Genomic DNA, 15,103 nt, shown 5'->3' on the forward strand with positions numbered 1-15,103 from the left:
AAACTTCTTAAGATTGTGTATTGCTGCGTTTTCCCCAGCTGCACGTACATTTGGGTCTGATCATCTCTCATTTCTGTGCCACACTTAACTTTATGTGACTCAAAATGGCGCTCTAATCTGACCAATAATTTGCTAATATAACTTGTAAAGCCAATGGTTAAGAAAGAACCTGCTTGATCAGAAAGCAGTTTCTAACTGTAAGTGCAATTATTGATTCCATGCAAATCAATTACAATGTTGTGCATCTTCCAATATTCAGATCCGTATTAACAAGTATTTCTGAAGCCTTCACATTTTCTCTACAGAAATGTGCTGATAGCATCATTGTAATGAGTGGTATTAAACTAAGTTTTACTCAGAGTAAACCCAGTGAAATTAATAGCCCTAACTTAGCCACGTTCATAAATTTCAATGAGTCCAATCTGAGTACTAGCAATCAGTCATAATGTCACTTAGGAATATAGCTCTGTTACATTTGGCACACAAATTATTGTTTTACCCTTTAATTTAAAGGTATTATGCCTTGATTAATACCTGATCAGATGATCGAATAAAAATAACTAGTGGTTTATATATTTTCCATAAACACTCTTGCAAAGAGCTGGCTGAAAGTAGAAACCCTTTCCTTGTCAGATTTCAGTGCATAATAATTAAGTTTTGCTTGCATTGCGCTGGAGTGTTTTCTGTTCTCTGTTTTGATATAAACTTCATGTCCTGAGTTCTAAAAGTAAAATAGTCTAACTGCAATTTACTGCTGGGGCTTCTAGGAGGAATATTTTGTCCTTGCTATAAGCTAAAGAGATAAACTAGCAGGTGCAGGAACAGCTCAGTGATAGGCTACAAAGAAACACAATGCAATGACTGCTTACAAATTGTATACAAGAAGAACTATTCCCCCATCCATTAGTTTCATTTAGTTAATAAAATTAATATTTTATATAAAGTAACACCCATTCCATTATACCATAGCAAAATATTAGTCCACATGTACACCAGTGTTTTATAAGCCATCTGTCCATAGCCTCTTTAAAATATAAACACACACCATTTATTCTGAAAATTGTACAGTTAATGAGTATGTGCACCCTTGATTTAAGATAGACATTTTCCTCTAATAGCCATGTCCCAAAACTTACTCAACCAGTCTTTAATTGCCAGAATATTGTGTTTCCCACTTAATTTGGCTAAACAAATCTTTATTGCCACCAGCATGAGATGGATCAAGTCATGATGTTAATTTTGATTAATATTTTTCAGAATATAGCCTAATAGTAGTAATACCTCTTGTAGCATCATCCATTTTTTTATTGAACATTTGCAGGGTGGGATCTGTAGAGCTTTGACCTATGTTGTGGCAGGTTCCTAATATTGATCCAATTCCTAATCCACAAGAGGACCTCCTCTTTTATTCCATGACTACTAAACTTTTTAAACTAGATCACCTCTTTCTATATGCTTGTTGACTCTTAACAAAAATTCTAAATGGTCCATGAGAAAATATTTGTCCTTGTAGAAGCCATGCTGAGTCTTCTTCAGAGAGGCTTGTTCTACATGCTTAGTTACCTATTTTATTTCCAGGATCCTCCCCCCACCCCACTTCTAATCCCTTTTAGAAATTGATGTTATATTGGCTACTTTCCAGTCCTCAGGTATGAAAGCTGATCCGAGGAACAAGTTATATATTTTTGTCAGAACACCAGCAATTTCACATTTCAGTTCTTTGAGAGCTCTCGGGTGGATGCCACCTGGATCTGGCAATTTGTCGGTTTTTATTTTATCTATTAGGCCTAGAACTCTATCTTTCATCACCAGTATTTGCCTCAGTTCCTCAGACTTAGGCCCATTAATTTCATTGCGTCTACTTAGATATAACCCATAGATTCTCATTTAGAATTCCTATGTCTACATTTCCATACCATTCAGTTTGTTTGCATTCCAAGTTTTAGACCATTACAGAGAAGCAATTTGTGATATGGAGGTATATGCATTTTTAGAACACTAATATTGATTGCTTTTGATTGATATCTGTTTATCACCATGCTAGGTACTACATAATTTTTTGTTTCAGGTTCATTACTTTATCACAGTACTCTCTTAATTTATACTTAACCATAATATTCCAGGAAAGATACCTAAATTGTTGTATGATGATTAAAAACAACAATGAGTCCCTTTCATTATGATTTGATTGTTTATTGTTAAAATATTTTAACTGTATCCAACCACAATCTGTATACATTTAAAAGTCTTTGTCAAGGACTGGATGCACTTGACATATGCTTCCATGGTTGAAATTCTATTCAGAATTCAGATTAATGAATGCAATGGACACAAAAATTCTGACTGGTCACCTATTTTAGAATGTGGACTTCATTTTAGAGTTGATTGAGAAATCACTTAAAGTTGTGTACTTGGATTAAAATCAGTTTAATTTGTATTAAACAAGTATAAATACAGGTTCAGAATTTTAAATAGGTTGGTGCTTACATTGTAAGAGGGTGATATCCAATTGTGGCTGTCTTCTAGTAGAATGGACTTTTGCTGGTGCGATAGGACTTCCCTTTTTTCCCTTTCCCACATGAAACAGTATACCTAAAATCTAATTTTAAGCTGTTGGGATGCTTCTGAACCAAGTGGTTTGTGAGCCACCTATCAGAACTAAAAAGTCTTAAATGCACAGATATTGCCTTAACTGAAGTAATTGTCTTAACTCTTAAAGCTAATGCAAGTAGAAAGAGAAGGCAAACTAATAGCAAAGTTATTCTGGAGTAGTGTCACTGTTGTTCACGAGACTGTATTGGATGAATTGGCTTAAAGACTACAAGCTTGGGGCTGATTCACATTTATGCATATTTATTTCATCTATATTAATTCCCAGTATACAGCCTTGCATCCAGATCTCTCTAGATGTTGTACAATAAGATGAATTGGCCATTTCAATGAAAACAAATATAAATACACACACACACACACACACACACACACACAGGACTGGAGCAAGGACATCAAACCTGCAACTTTATTGTCTAAAGGACTGAACAAACAGCCAGACTTTCACCTGATACCTGAAGGTCAAAAATTTCAGAGGGAAAGGAATTCCAGGGCTATGATGGCACCACACACAAAAAGGCCCACTTAAATGTCCTCACCAAATGCTGCCAGTGGAGAAACATTGAGAAGGGTCTCCCTGGATGATCTCATATACAGCTCATCAGTGGATAGTCATTAGCTGAACTGCAATGTAAGAACAGTTCTTGAAATAATGCAAAAGGATGCAAAAGCATGCAATTGCTTGATTTGTGATGGGTGTTTTACACATGCAGGTAATCACTTGCATGTGTTGGGGGATACTGAGTGATAAAGATGCATGTGTGAAGTCACCAGCAATAAATATTGTGTGTCTGTGGGCAAGCCCACAGACACACTGAATGTTAAATTATTCCACCTTCAGCTGCACACCTTGAAATAACTCTGTTGTATAACACTGTTATGTTTCAGGCCCCATGCTCTTTATTTCTAGCACAATAATCTATTCTGTGCATTGCTGGCTGTTATAAATATTTTATACATTTCACCCCATTACCATTTTCTGCACACACTCTTTGGTATTTGTGTTTACTTCAGTAGACGTCAGCCTATATTTCTCTGTGTAACTTTGATGCTTTGTTATGGTGTTATAGTAAGGTATGTGTGTGTTTAATACATTTGTTCCCCCCCCCCCGAGCATTTACCAATTTGTACTCTTTCTGTGTTCAAAGTTCATAATGCTGCATTTTTCATTGTGCATGTTGTGAAAAAATCATCTTCCTGTTGCCTGTTTAGGAAAACTCCTTAAGTTTATATGACAGCACCCTCATTTCTTGTTTTTTAAAAATACATTTGCATTTGAGGTAACACAAGTAGAGATTCTGCCAGTCATACACATCAATTAATAATTAGTCTGATCCAGAAGCCAATTATGTTGCTGTACTTGGGTTAAAGAACGAAGGAGTAAGATGAAAGTATCTTATATTTCAAGTTGTCTGGCTTAACTGGTCTCTGGATCACAGCCAGAATGTTTGTGAACTTGTATTCCACCCCACCCCCTATCATTATCAGTATATAAGCATCTATTCCCTTGGATTGTTTGCAGACTGTTTCTTCCTATCTGCCAGTGTGGTCTTCTTCCTTCTCTAGCTGGTACAACATGTGCATTATAGTGCTCATAATTATATTTATTATAGTTGCAAATAAATAATTTACCACCTTCTGTACTTTTCTGTCCCTAAGCATTGGTCTTCCTTCCACCAATGTGGAAGGTATACTAAATTCCATTTCAACCAGCGACCAATAGCTTTCTTACTTGGAGAGTGTTCAGTACCATATTTTCATGTATTTGACTGTTCATTATTATTGTAAATTTATTCACATGAACAAAGATAAGCAGCATTAGAGATTTTTTTCTGGGTTATTAAAGATGACTATGTCTGCCCAGTTTCATACTGTCTTTGTACTAGTGTTCATTTCCAACTTTTCATCACAAATGGCAGTATTCAGTCCTTCTCCCTGTTGGGTGAATGCAGCACTGGGACAGGATGACAAGGGTCCTATTCTTGTAATACTATTTCACCTTTAAGGAGTTGTTTTAATGCTCCTCTGCCTTCACTTTCACGCCTCCCTCAGTGCAAAACAAAAATTGAAGTATATGAAGTTCCTTACACTGTCAGATCGTAACTCCTGTGTTGTGATACCCTGTCCATTTCCCCCATTTAATAGAAAAAGACTTCAAATGTCAACTTAACCTATTGTAGCCAACATGATTTACATCCAAATAAACATGCTTAGGTTTAAGCCTGAAAGTTCTCTTGGTTAATCCATTTTTATTACTAGGTTTCTTGAACTTACAGTCTGCAAGACACTTCATGTAAGATACCTGTCACCTTAACTATGGACAGTATCACTATTTACAATACCAGACATAGAAGTACACTGGAGTCTCAATATGGAATGACTCCATTGAATGACTGCCAATTGTTACCTTTTGACACGATGCTAAGGATCCCCTACAGATGGGTGCAATCTGGCTTTTGCTAGGCTTGTAGATCCCAGCCCTAGAGATCCAAATTCTGCTTGTTAGTGGCAGGCTACCAAGAATGCAACCTGGTCTTTGTGCAGAACTACTTCCATGGAAATACAATGCAGTGCACACACATCCGTGTTTACAACAGGCAACGTTGCCTGCCCAAATGTAATATTTGCTTGGAGCCAGGTTACCTGAAATGGCATGTAGACTGCAGATCAGCTGATATACCCTGCCAACTTTTCGAAAGGAGAACTTTCACCTCTAAGGTTACCCCCCCCCCGCCCCCGCTCCCAAACAAGAGTATACACAGGCGCACTACATCCTGTCTCCCTCGCTATGGAACCATGACTGCCAGCCATATGCTTCCATGCCTCGCAGGCACCTGCTCTCTCTCTCTCTCCACCCCCCCCCCCCCGTCCCCAGCGATCTCGCTGCCCGCACAGATGCCCGCGTTCTTCCGATTCCTACTTTGTTTCCAAGTCTGTTGAGTGCGCTACCGGCTGCCGGAGTTGCCTTTGGCACCCGATGGGCGTGCGTGCGCCCTTGCCCTCTCCTGCTTAGGTCATGGCTGCTATCAGGCTGATGTTGGGAATGCGCTCTCTCTCTCTCTCTCTCTCTCTCTCTCTCTCTCTCTGTGTGTGTGTGTGTGTGTTTAGCGCACGGTTGTAGTGACTCTAGTAGCGCCTGCTGTTCATTGGTTTCCCTTCTCCGGCTCCTTGATGCCTGTTCCCCTCTCCACACTCTCCAACCCCTGCGCGCCCTCTCTCGTTGTACAAGGAAGGTGGCCTCAGCTTCTGCCGCCGCCGTTGTTTTTGGCCTGTCCCTTTTCGCCAGCCCGTTCTGTACTCCCTAATCGTTTTCGCCTCGTGCAGCTGCCGGCGGCATCTCTTCCCCTCTTCCCAGTTTTCGCATTGCTCCCTGTTATTCTGGGTATTGTGTGTAATAAATGCACAGCCGCCTCACACTAATCAAGCTGATTACAAATTCTTGCGCGCCCTGTGCCGGAAATCGCACACCCCTCGGCACTCTCTTTTCCCCTCCCTTTGCCTCTCTCTTTCTCTCTCCCCCCCCCACTTTTAACCCCCTCCCCCTTCAGCCTTAACCCTCCAGCCCCCTTTTTTAATCCACTTCCCCTTCTAGATGTCCTTTCTCCCTTCTACCCCCCCCCTCCCGCCTCAGTTTACTCCACCGCCGCCGCCGCCACCTCCTCCTCCTCCTGCTTGTCTCTGTGTCTCTCTCTCCCTCCCAGGACGCGTCGGATGATCCGGGGCCGCCGGGGAAGAGCTCCAGGCAGCAGCAGGGAGGCTACGTCCTCCTCCTGTCTTGGGCTGTATACATATTTTTTTTAAAAAAAAAGAAACGAAAAAAAAGCCGGTGGCCCTCGGTGTTATTTTGTATTAAAATGAGGAGGAGGAGAAGGAGGAAGAAGCAGCGGCGGCAGCAGCGGGAGCAGAAAGCAATAGAGGAGAGGAAGGAGCAGGAGAAGGGACGGCGGCGGCGGCGGCGGCAGCAGCAGGAGCAGGAGGAGGAGTGATGAGTCAACTAATAATTTAATGGGGACAGAGAGAGAGAGAGGGAGAGCGCGAGCGAGCGAGAGGGAGAGCAAGCAAGCAAGCAAGCAACGAACGTCCGGGGGACACACACACACTCACACACACACACACGCAAACACGCAGACACACCACCCTGTAACATCCAGCAACAACCACCAAACCGGCCTAAATAACCATAATAGCCAGCCGAGGGACAACAAGAATTTTGAAAGCTCACAGGATTTATTTTGTTATTACTATTTGGGCTAACCTGATTTTCCCTTCTTGCACCCTCCTCTCATCTTCTCTCCCCAGCCTTCATTTCTCCCTAAGTCTTCGGAAGTAGATTTATTATTTTATTTTATTTTTTTAATTCTCTTCTCCGAAGTGAAGTGTTTTTGGTTTTGTTTTTTTTTACTTTTGGTGGTGACTGTTTCCTTCCGCTCCCCCCTCCCTCCCTCCCCAAACGCAATCTCTCTGGGTTAATGAGGAAGGAGAGGCATTCTGCATTATTATTATGATGATTATAAAAAAAAACCCCGAACAGCAAGGACAATAGTGAAACTGAATTTTAGTGCCTTTATTGGAACTTTTCTAATATCCTTTTTACGTTTTTTGCTATGTTTCTTTTTCTATGGAGGGTTTATGCAGAAAGTTTTTGGATTAGTTTTTTTGGGGGGGGGGAAGGGATGTCTTTAGTTGTATTTTTTGTGCCTGTGTCTTATTAGAAAATAATTGTAAGGGACAAGATCAATACATTTTCTGTTTTCAGAAATATTAGGCAGAAGAGCTGTTTCATTTCCTCCCCATATTCATTCTCTGATTTACACTTTTTTTGAAAGCAGAGTTAGACAGGTTACCACTTATCTCAGTTTTACTTTTCTTTTTTCCTTTAATAGAAACTTTTATTATTGTGAGCATTACACTTGTCTGGTTAATTTTTTTAGCCTTTTTCATTCCCCGTTATTGGAAAGACTACGATTTTCAGTACATTAATTGGAACCTCTGCCCCCTCCCCCGCTTCTTGACTCCCCCCTCCCATGGCTGTGATGCTTTCCTTATGCGTTTCCCCTTCCCCAGAAAAATAGAATTTTGGGAGGGAGGTATCCTCCAGGTTTCCTTAATTTTTTTTATTAAAAAGGACTTAGAAAACATCAGACTTGAGCTTCTTCCTCCTCTTCAAGAGATCGGTGTGCAAAGGAAATCTCCTTTGTTTCCATTATTTATATGCTGTCAAGTTTTGAAGTGGTGAGTTTCAGGTCTTTTTTTTATATAAAATTTCGCTCAAAACTGCAGTGTTCCTGTTTCTAGATAGTGTTTTGCTTCTTTGTCTCTTTAAAAGGTCACAGTGAAAGCTTGGCCTGGATTATGACAGCCATATGGAATGGATAAGAACAGAGCCTCTCTTAAATGTGATTAAGGGGTTTTATCTGGAGAGAGGAGGAGGGGGAAAAGAAGAAAGGGGAGGGGGCTAACTCTGGAAGTGTTGAAGGTATAATACAATACTCCATTCTCCTAGAGGAAGGATGGCTCTGACAGCTGAGTTCCATTTTTTTTAAAAAAGAAAAATGCCTAGAATGTCATATTGCTATGTTAGTAGTGCACTTAGGAAATTGTACCTTGAAACCTTATGTTTGTGCTGGAAACTTGTACATACAACAAATGCTTGAAGGTGAAACAGGCAGAAGCTCTTGGCCCTGTCATCTTCAAGAGTTGTTATAGGCAAACCATGCTGACAGTTGCTCATTACTATTTCAGGTGGAGGTTTTGATGAACTTTAGCATAGAGTTCAAATTAGTAAATTGGCTGTTTTATGTGCACACAATCTTGCTTTGCAACACAAATCTTTTTACAAGGTGGCTGAGCTAAAAGGATGCATAGTGGGCGGGTCTTCTAAGTCCAATTTAAAAGGACCTGCTCCATGTGTTTAGGCAATATACATTAAATGAACTCTAATCTTATCACTTTTGTTGGTTGGGCGGGAGGTAGTGGCGAGCTGGCTTGTGATGGCTATTCTTTCTAGCAGGTGAGTGTTAGTTTTTAGAGAGTGACAGGGAATTGCCTGTTTGAGTGCAAGAGGAAAACTAGAATCTCAGACAAAGTGTTCTGGTGAAGCACTACCAAATGCTATAGATGTTGGTAATTTAGATGTGCAGTTTTGGGTTAAATAGCAGTTAATGTAATGAAAAAGAATAATCTTGATTAAAAAAAGTGATTAAAGTAGGCATATTTATTGTTAATGAGACTCATAACCAAAAACAGATGGGACCACAATCAACGGTAAACCTTTGGTTCTCAGCATGTCACCCTAGAGTGTAAGGATAAATAACCATTATATTCTAAACTTTATAGTTATTCAGCTGGCATTCTTAAGGTTGCATCTAAACCTTCAGATAAACACAGTGTTCATGCAAGACAAAGCAGTGTATGATTAAACAAGAAACAAATTACAATAGGGATTTACATCATCTTCACCAAAATGAAGATTTCGTCAGAACTGGAGAAGTGTAATTGATTTATTCTGCATTCTGTATTCAAAAGTCTATTTCTGTTTAATTGTACCTTCCCTGCCCCCATGTTTTAGTGTTTATGCTCAGTGGTGTAAGTACTGTTTCATAAATGACTGGTCACCTGTTCTTAGAGATCATACTGTGTGTGTGTGTGTGTGTGTGTACACACACACACACACACACACATAATAAACAGGCATTGTAGATAAACCTTAATTAGGAAAGGTGGCAGAGACCATATTTTAAATTAAGTATTCATCCAGAATGAAAGTACCATCAAAACCTTTAACACATTTTCTAAGGAGTCAACAGCTTCTTTCCCTTTCTCTGTGACATGTCAGTATTAAGAGTACTTATCTGTAACTTTTACTGTGTATCATTGAACTTGATGATTTAAAAACGAATTAGCAATCATGGTGAACTGAATTAAAATTTCAAAAGCAGTGGTGTCTGTTTCAGTACTGAATATAAGTTGTATGTAGTTTTGTTGTTTCATTTCACATCTCTTGTCAGTATTCTAATATTTATCCAAAATGTATCAGGGATTTCTTTTAAGTGCTGAAAGGTTTGTAATACGATTTCCCAAAAAAGTTGTGATTGTCCAAAGAGACACGTTTTCTCCATGTGACTTTTATAAGATGTGATAGTTGCCCTGGCATTTCATAACTCTGCTGTTGAATATGGAAAACACATACCTACATCTTTTCATTTGTTGTTGATCAACCTAATTCCTATGTTTAAAAAGTTAAGCTACATGAAAATTCCCAGAGACTGTCGAGCAATGGGAGCCTGGGTATTTTTATATATTAAAAGATGCATATGAATGTATCATAATACTAGTTTGATCTGTTGCATGCCTAGCTGAAAGTTTTATCCTCTTTATTCCTAAGGAGAAAACAATATAAGACTTCTCTTTATTAAACAGATATATATTTTTATAAAGTAAGGAATTTGTAACCTTACAACATGCACCTAAGTGACCTATAGCAGTGGGTATATTACTGTGTGAATGCTACTTAATCAGTCACACCTAATATTCTCACTCTTGAATCCTTAAGATACAAATCCCGTATATACTGCAAATCAGTTAATGTATTTAGTAGGCTTAGAAATTCCTAAGATTTTGAAATAATTTGACAATGAAGCAAATTTCCTGAGAGTGTATTTTCCCTTAAGATACATATTTAATATTATGTGAACATGCTATACAGATGTATCATGTACATGTGTAAAGCTGCCTACATAAAACTACGCACGCGTATACAACACATATATATTTTTTTAAATCATGGCAGGTGATCTTTAGAGGCGGGACTGAGTATGGATCATTTGAACGAGACAACTCAGGGGAAAGAACATTCAGAAATGTCTAACAATGTAAGCGATCCGAAGGGTCCACCAGCCAAAATTGCCCGCTTGGAGCAGAATGGGAGCCCATTAGGAAGAGGAAGACTTGGAAGTACAGGAACTAAAATGCAAGGAGTGCCTTTAAAACACTCTGGACATCTGATGAAAACACATGCTAGAAAAGGTAACACGATAATTCTGAATATGGAACATTATTAATTTTTTTAAAAAAATTATAGTGTCTTTTAGAAGAAACATATTTCCAAGATTTTTTTTAAAAAAGAATTTGTACTTCAGTACTACATTTCTGTACTACGTGTATCTCATCCTGGCATTTGGAATGTTGAACTGTATTATTGGGTGGAGCATTTTTATGGGTGGAGTCCTTTTTAATAGGGGGGGAAAGGACTCCTTACCTTCAGATTACCCATCTTGTTGTGAACCTAGTACTACTGCTACCAGTCAAAGATAACTCTTGTAATAAGCTCATTCTGTGTGGGGCATTGAGCAAAACACTTTTATAGCTTGTGAATTAATAATAGGTTCTTGAAAAGCCAGATTTCTCCTTCTACTCTTGACAAGAGTCCAAAATTGGAAGGTTGACTGCATTTGCTAGTTGGCTTCAAGAAAGTGATGCAAAGCGTTTTTGGTGTTCAGTGGAAAACTCCTTTATCATGACCATTTTTCGCACTTTGTTTCCTTAAGTACAATTCATTACTGAGCAATGAACAACTTGGGTGTCATATTGTTCAATGACTGGTTTGCTGTAATTAGACATTCTCACAAGAAAGGGACACTTATAGAGCCGGTGACTGATGGTGGTATGTGTGTGTCTGTGTTATGTCTTGTATTATGAATATTTTAAAGTAAAATTAATAGTATACATGATTTTTGTGGATCATACACAACAGTCATGTTAATTTATATCTAAATGTACTGTATATAATATGGCTTTTGTTTTAGCACTCCTTTTCTCAGTGTAATTGCTACTAGTTTATAATTCAGATTCCTTCTTGCATTTACTAAGCAAAATACAAAATTTAACCAAGACAATTAAACAGAGAGAGTTAGAAGGCAATGGCATTTCATTCTGATGCATAACATTTATCATACAATCATTTATTTTTTCCTTGGATTGGCGAAAACAAAGAATATATTGATCTTGGAATGAACAGACACAGCAGTCCGTATTGTTAGATCTGTATCTATTAAAAATGGAAAAACAGCACTTCAGCAAATTCTTTGGCCTCTGCTCATGATTACCCTATTTATTGATTGTTTGCCAAGAATGTATGCATCTTAAGAAAGCCAGGGTAAGGCATTAAAAATATAATTTATTGCTGCTTTTTAAACAGAGTGCATTAATATTATGCTGTGAAGCACTGGGGCTATATAAAAAAGACTTTCTGACGCCTGCAAACATATAAGTTCCATAAATTCCTAAATAGGAGATTTCAGCTGTCTCTGGTATTATGTGATATTTGCACAGCAAACTTTAATGCCAGGACAGTTTTAGACAAGGATTCTACAGACTTCTCTGCTTCTTATGGCAGACATGCTGTTTACATAGACTCATAAACCTTCGGCAAAACCTCTAACACTGCCTTCAGGTTTAAATCATGCTGTATTTTTAGCATTGGGCACTGACCAGTGCTTTCCCCTTTAATACTAGAAGGTTATAAAGTTGCTGCACCTTGAGATCTTGCCAAGTACTTGCAAGAGTGATCAGCTAGCTGAGATTGTGGTCTCCTGTCTAGCATTTTTCACATTTAATAGAAGGGCACTTGTGACAGGTTGTTGAGATTTAACATCTGTAGTCAGATGATACCTTTTGGTAGCTATAGGGGAGTAGTCAAAGAGTAGTCAAGAAGAGGCTCTACTTCTTTGAGAAGGGCATTTGTGTTTTATATGCTGGAGCTTACTGTCCTTTCACACAACACCGACCTTCCCATTATAATACAAAATACAATAAATCTGTATTTAGCACAGTTGGGGGTACCAGTAAATCCAGGGTGCGTTAGTTGGGAGGCTGCCTACTCTCCCCCCCGCCCCAATAATGTAATTTTCTTATTTTGCATTGAGTAGGAGGGAAGCATAGAGTAAGCACAACTTGATACTGTATTTCTAAAGTATGCAGATTCTGCAGTTAGGCTTTTAATAATCATTCCATTCCCATCCAGTCCCTTACTCCCATGCTTTGTGTGTTTGGGTAGCGATGGGTCAAAGCATATTGTGAAGCAAGATTTTATCCAAGCTCTGACAAGTGAACCAAGGAAGAAACCAGCAATTTACATTATTATATTCATGAAATAGTCTTTTTTAAAACAACAACAACAACACACAACTTCCTGAAGCATCTAGCTATAAGATGCAAATTATTGGCAAATGTTTAGGTTTGTGGTCTGTGCTGAGCCTATTCAGCAAACCAAGAGAAGCTTGTACATCTCTCCGAGCAATCCTGAAAGGATTGATTTGCCAAACTGATTTCTCTGGTGGTGAACTGCTCAGTGCAGAGGTAATTCAAATGGAGCCTTTCACTGTAATCTGCTGTATGTGTAAGAGAACAAAATGAACAAAGAGATTCTATAGTTCAAGTTACCTCAATGTCTTCCGATAAATCACTTTTACAAGTGCAGTATGCGTTATATACCTTTTGCAGGATTGGATGACTTCTGTAAATGTAGATAGGGCAGTGCTTACAGAGGCATTAATGTTGTAGGACTAATTGGCGATCCTGGGCGCCCTGTTAAAGTAACCTTTGCCATCATTTATGCTAAAGATTATGCCCTTCTGGCAGTATGCCATGAGACATCTCCCGTGTAGCGGCTGTTTAACCCTTTCAAATCTTGTCAGTAAAGGGGTCTGATCTGCATCACTGTAGGTAGCCAGAGTTCTGCCGCTGGCTTAGTGGGATGTAGGTGTTTATCTTTACATGCAACTTCCCTCTCATTTAAGTCATCAGTTGTAATTTCGCAAGAACAGCTCCTTCCTATACCAAGTGAGTGATACTTGTACGGTGCTGTGTGAACAGTGGGCTCTAAATCTAGCTCAAATGAAAGCGAAATTTTAAGAGCCACAAATCCGATGTTTAAAAAAGGCCTAGCATGTTTCACTGGCAATGCTGTCATCTCATTGAGATCAATGAGAGATATGATGTATGATTTATAAACCTTTTCTTCATCTTGATACATTGGGACCACAGCAATGTAAAAATAGTCCCTTGAAATTAATTTAAAAGGAAAAAGTGAAGTTAATTATGTGCACACATGTATGGCACAGTATTTTATTTTATTTTACTAGTTAGCTGCTCAGAGTACATATAATGGCAGTAACTTGGGTTACAGTAAATGTGACATAATTAGAATTGTGTAGGTGTGTGTGTTTCTTTTCTTTTCTTTCCAGAATGTGTAACTTGTTAGATGTAACTTGAGTGTGTTCTGCTTATTTCCAAACAGTAAAAACAATTAGCATTAGATTGGGTGGGGTTTGGGGTTTTTTGTTTGTTTGTTTTTTGCACTGTTTTGTAAATGTGAAATTTGAAGAACAGCCAGACAAAGGTGAAATTTTGTGACAATTAGTAATTCAGTCTTTTTGGCACTACTAGGGAAGTTTTATTGTAAACAGAATTATGTTGATGGCATTGCAATGGCTTGCTCTGAAGGCTTCTGCAGTATGTATTTAAGTAGTCACATTGCAGATGCTCACAACAAATCAGATAGGACAACCAACATTATTTCTCTGCAGCCAACCTCACTGTTTCTGTAAGCAGGTACTGAATTCTAGAGCAGACCAAGACCTGTACATACACCTGTTATAGCATTTTGTAGATGTATGCGTGTGATGTAGCCTATATCTGGCAGGAATCTGTGGGTAGGATTTCAGCTGCATAGCATCTCTTTGACAACCCATTCAGAAAGTACATGGAAGTAACAAGGAAATTTTGATTTCTTAAAATTATTGTGTTACAGGAACCATGCTTCCAGTTTTCTGTGTAGTGGAACATTATGAAAACTCCATTGAGTATGATTGCAAAGAAGAGCATGCAGAATTTGTTTTGGTAAGGAAGGACATGCTATTCAACCAGCTGATTGAAATGGCATTGCTGTCGCTTGGATATTCTCATAGCTCTGCTGCTCAAGCAAAAGGTAAACATTTCTTGATAAATTGCGAAACAATCTTCATTTACTTTTTAGTGGGGGGGGGGACTTGGGCGGACAGGGTATTCCTTATATTCAGATACTAGTGTTTATAATCTGCAGCCATGTAAAATGTATATTTCAAATTTTGCATTGCATTTTTCTTAGCATATATTTTGCTCGTGTGAAATAATGGAAGTATGGCTTTGCTTTAAAATGCTTTCAGTGGAGTAACAATCCTTAATAATCTGTACCACTGATGATCCATAAGGAAGAGACATGTTTCAGCAGGTGGACAGTTGAGAAAGTTAACCTTCCACCGCCACCCAGAACTGAGCATCTCTTATTGTTTCTTACAGGGAAATTTACAAACACATGTTTTTCAGTATAGTAACTCGCTCAATATCCACTCATCTGCTAATGTAAGAGGAGAGGACATACTTGGTTGACTGTGAATTTTAAAAATAACTGTGTAATATAAAAGAATCCTGTAATCATGGATTCTTTTACCTGTTT

At 38.6% G+C, this 15,103-nt stretch overlaps 1 protein-coding gene across 26 annotated transcripts in view; it reads left to right on the forward strand.

Moving 5' to 3' along the window:
* The window catches only part of SATB1 (SATB homeobox 1), a 123,056-nt gene that overhangs the window by 18,382 nt on the left and 89,571 nt on the right, over positions 1-15,103 (forward strand). For 18 of the 26 annotated variants that reach the window (XM_033166005.1, XM_033166007.1, XM_033166008.1 and 15 more), the window contains exons 1-3: positions 7,018-7,842; positions 10,400-10,635; positions 14,420-14,596. In XM_033166005.1, coding sequence (XP_033021896.1) covers positions 10,425-10,635; positions 14,420-14,596 — 388 coding nt within the window. In that variant the 5' untranslated portion in view covers positions 7,018-7,842; positions 10,400-10,424. Of the gene's footprint in view, positions 1-7,017; positions 7,843-10,399; positions 10,636-11,401; positions 11,765-14,419; positions 14,597-15,103 lie in introns of those variants that run through there. The other 8 variants (XM_033166019.1, XM_033166021.1, XM_033166031.1 and 5 more) reach the window with 5 other exon arrangements.

The sequence above is a fragment of the Lacerta agilis genome, chromosome 12 (genome assembly GCF_009819535.1).
Source record: "Lacerta agilis isolate rLacAgi1 chromosome 12, rLacAgi1.pri, whole genome shotgun sequence".
Classification (NCBI taxonomy): domain Eukaryota; kingdom Metazoa; phylum Chordata; class Lepidosauria; order Squamata; family Lacertidae; genus Lacerta; species Lacerta agilis.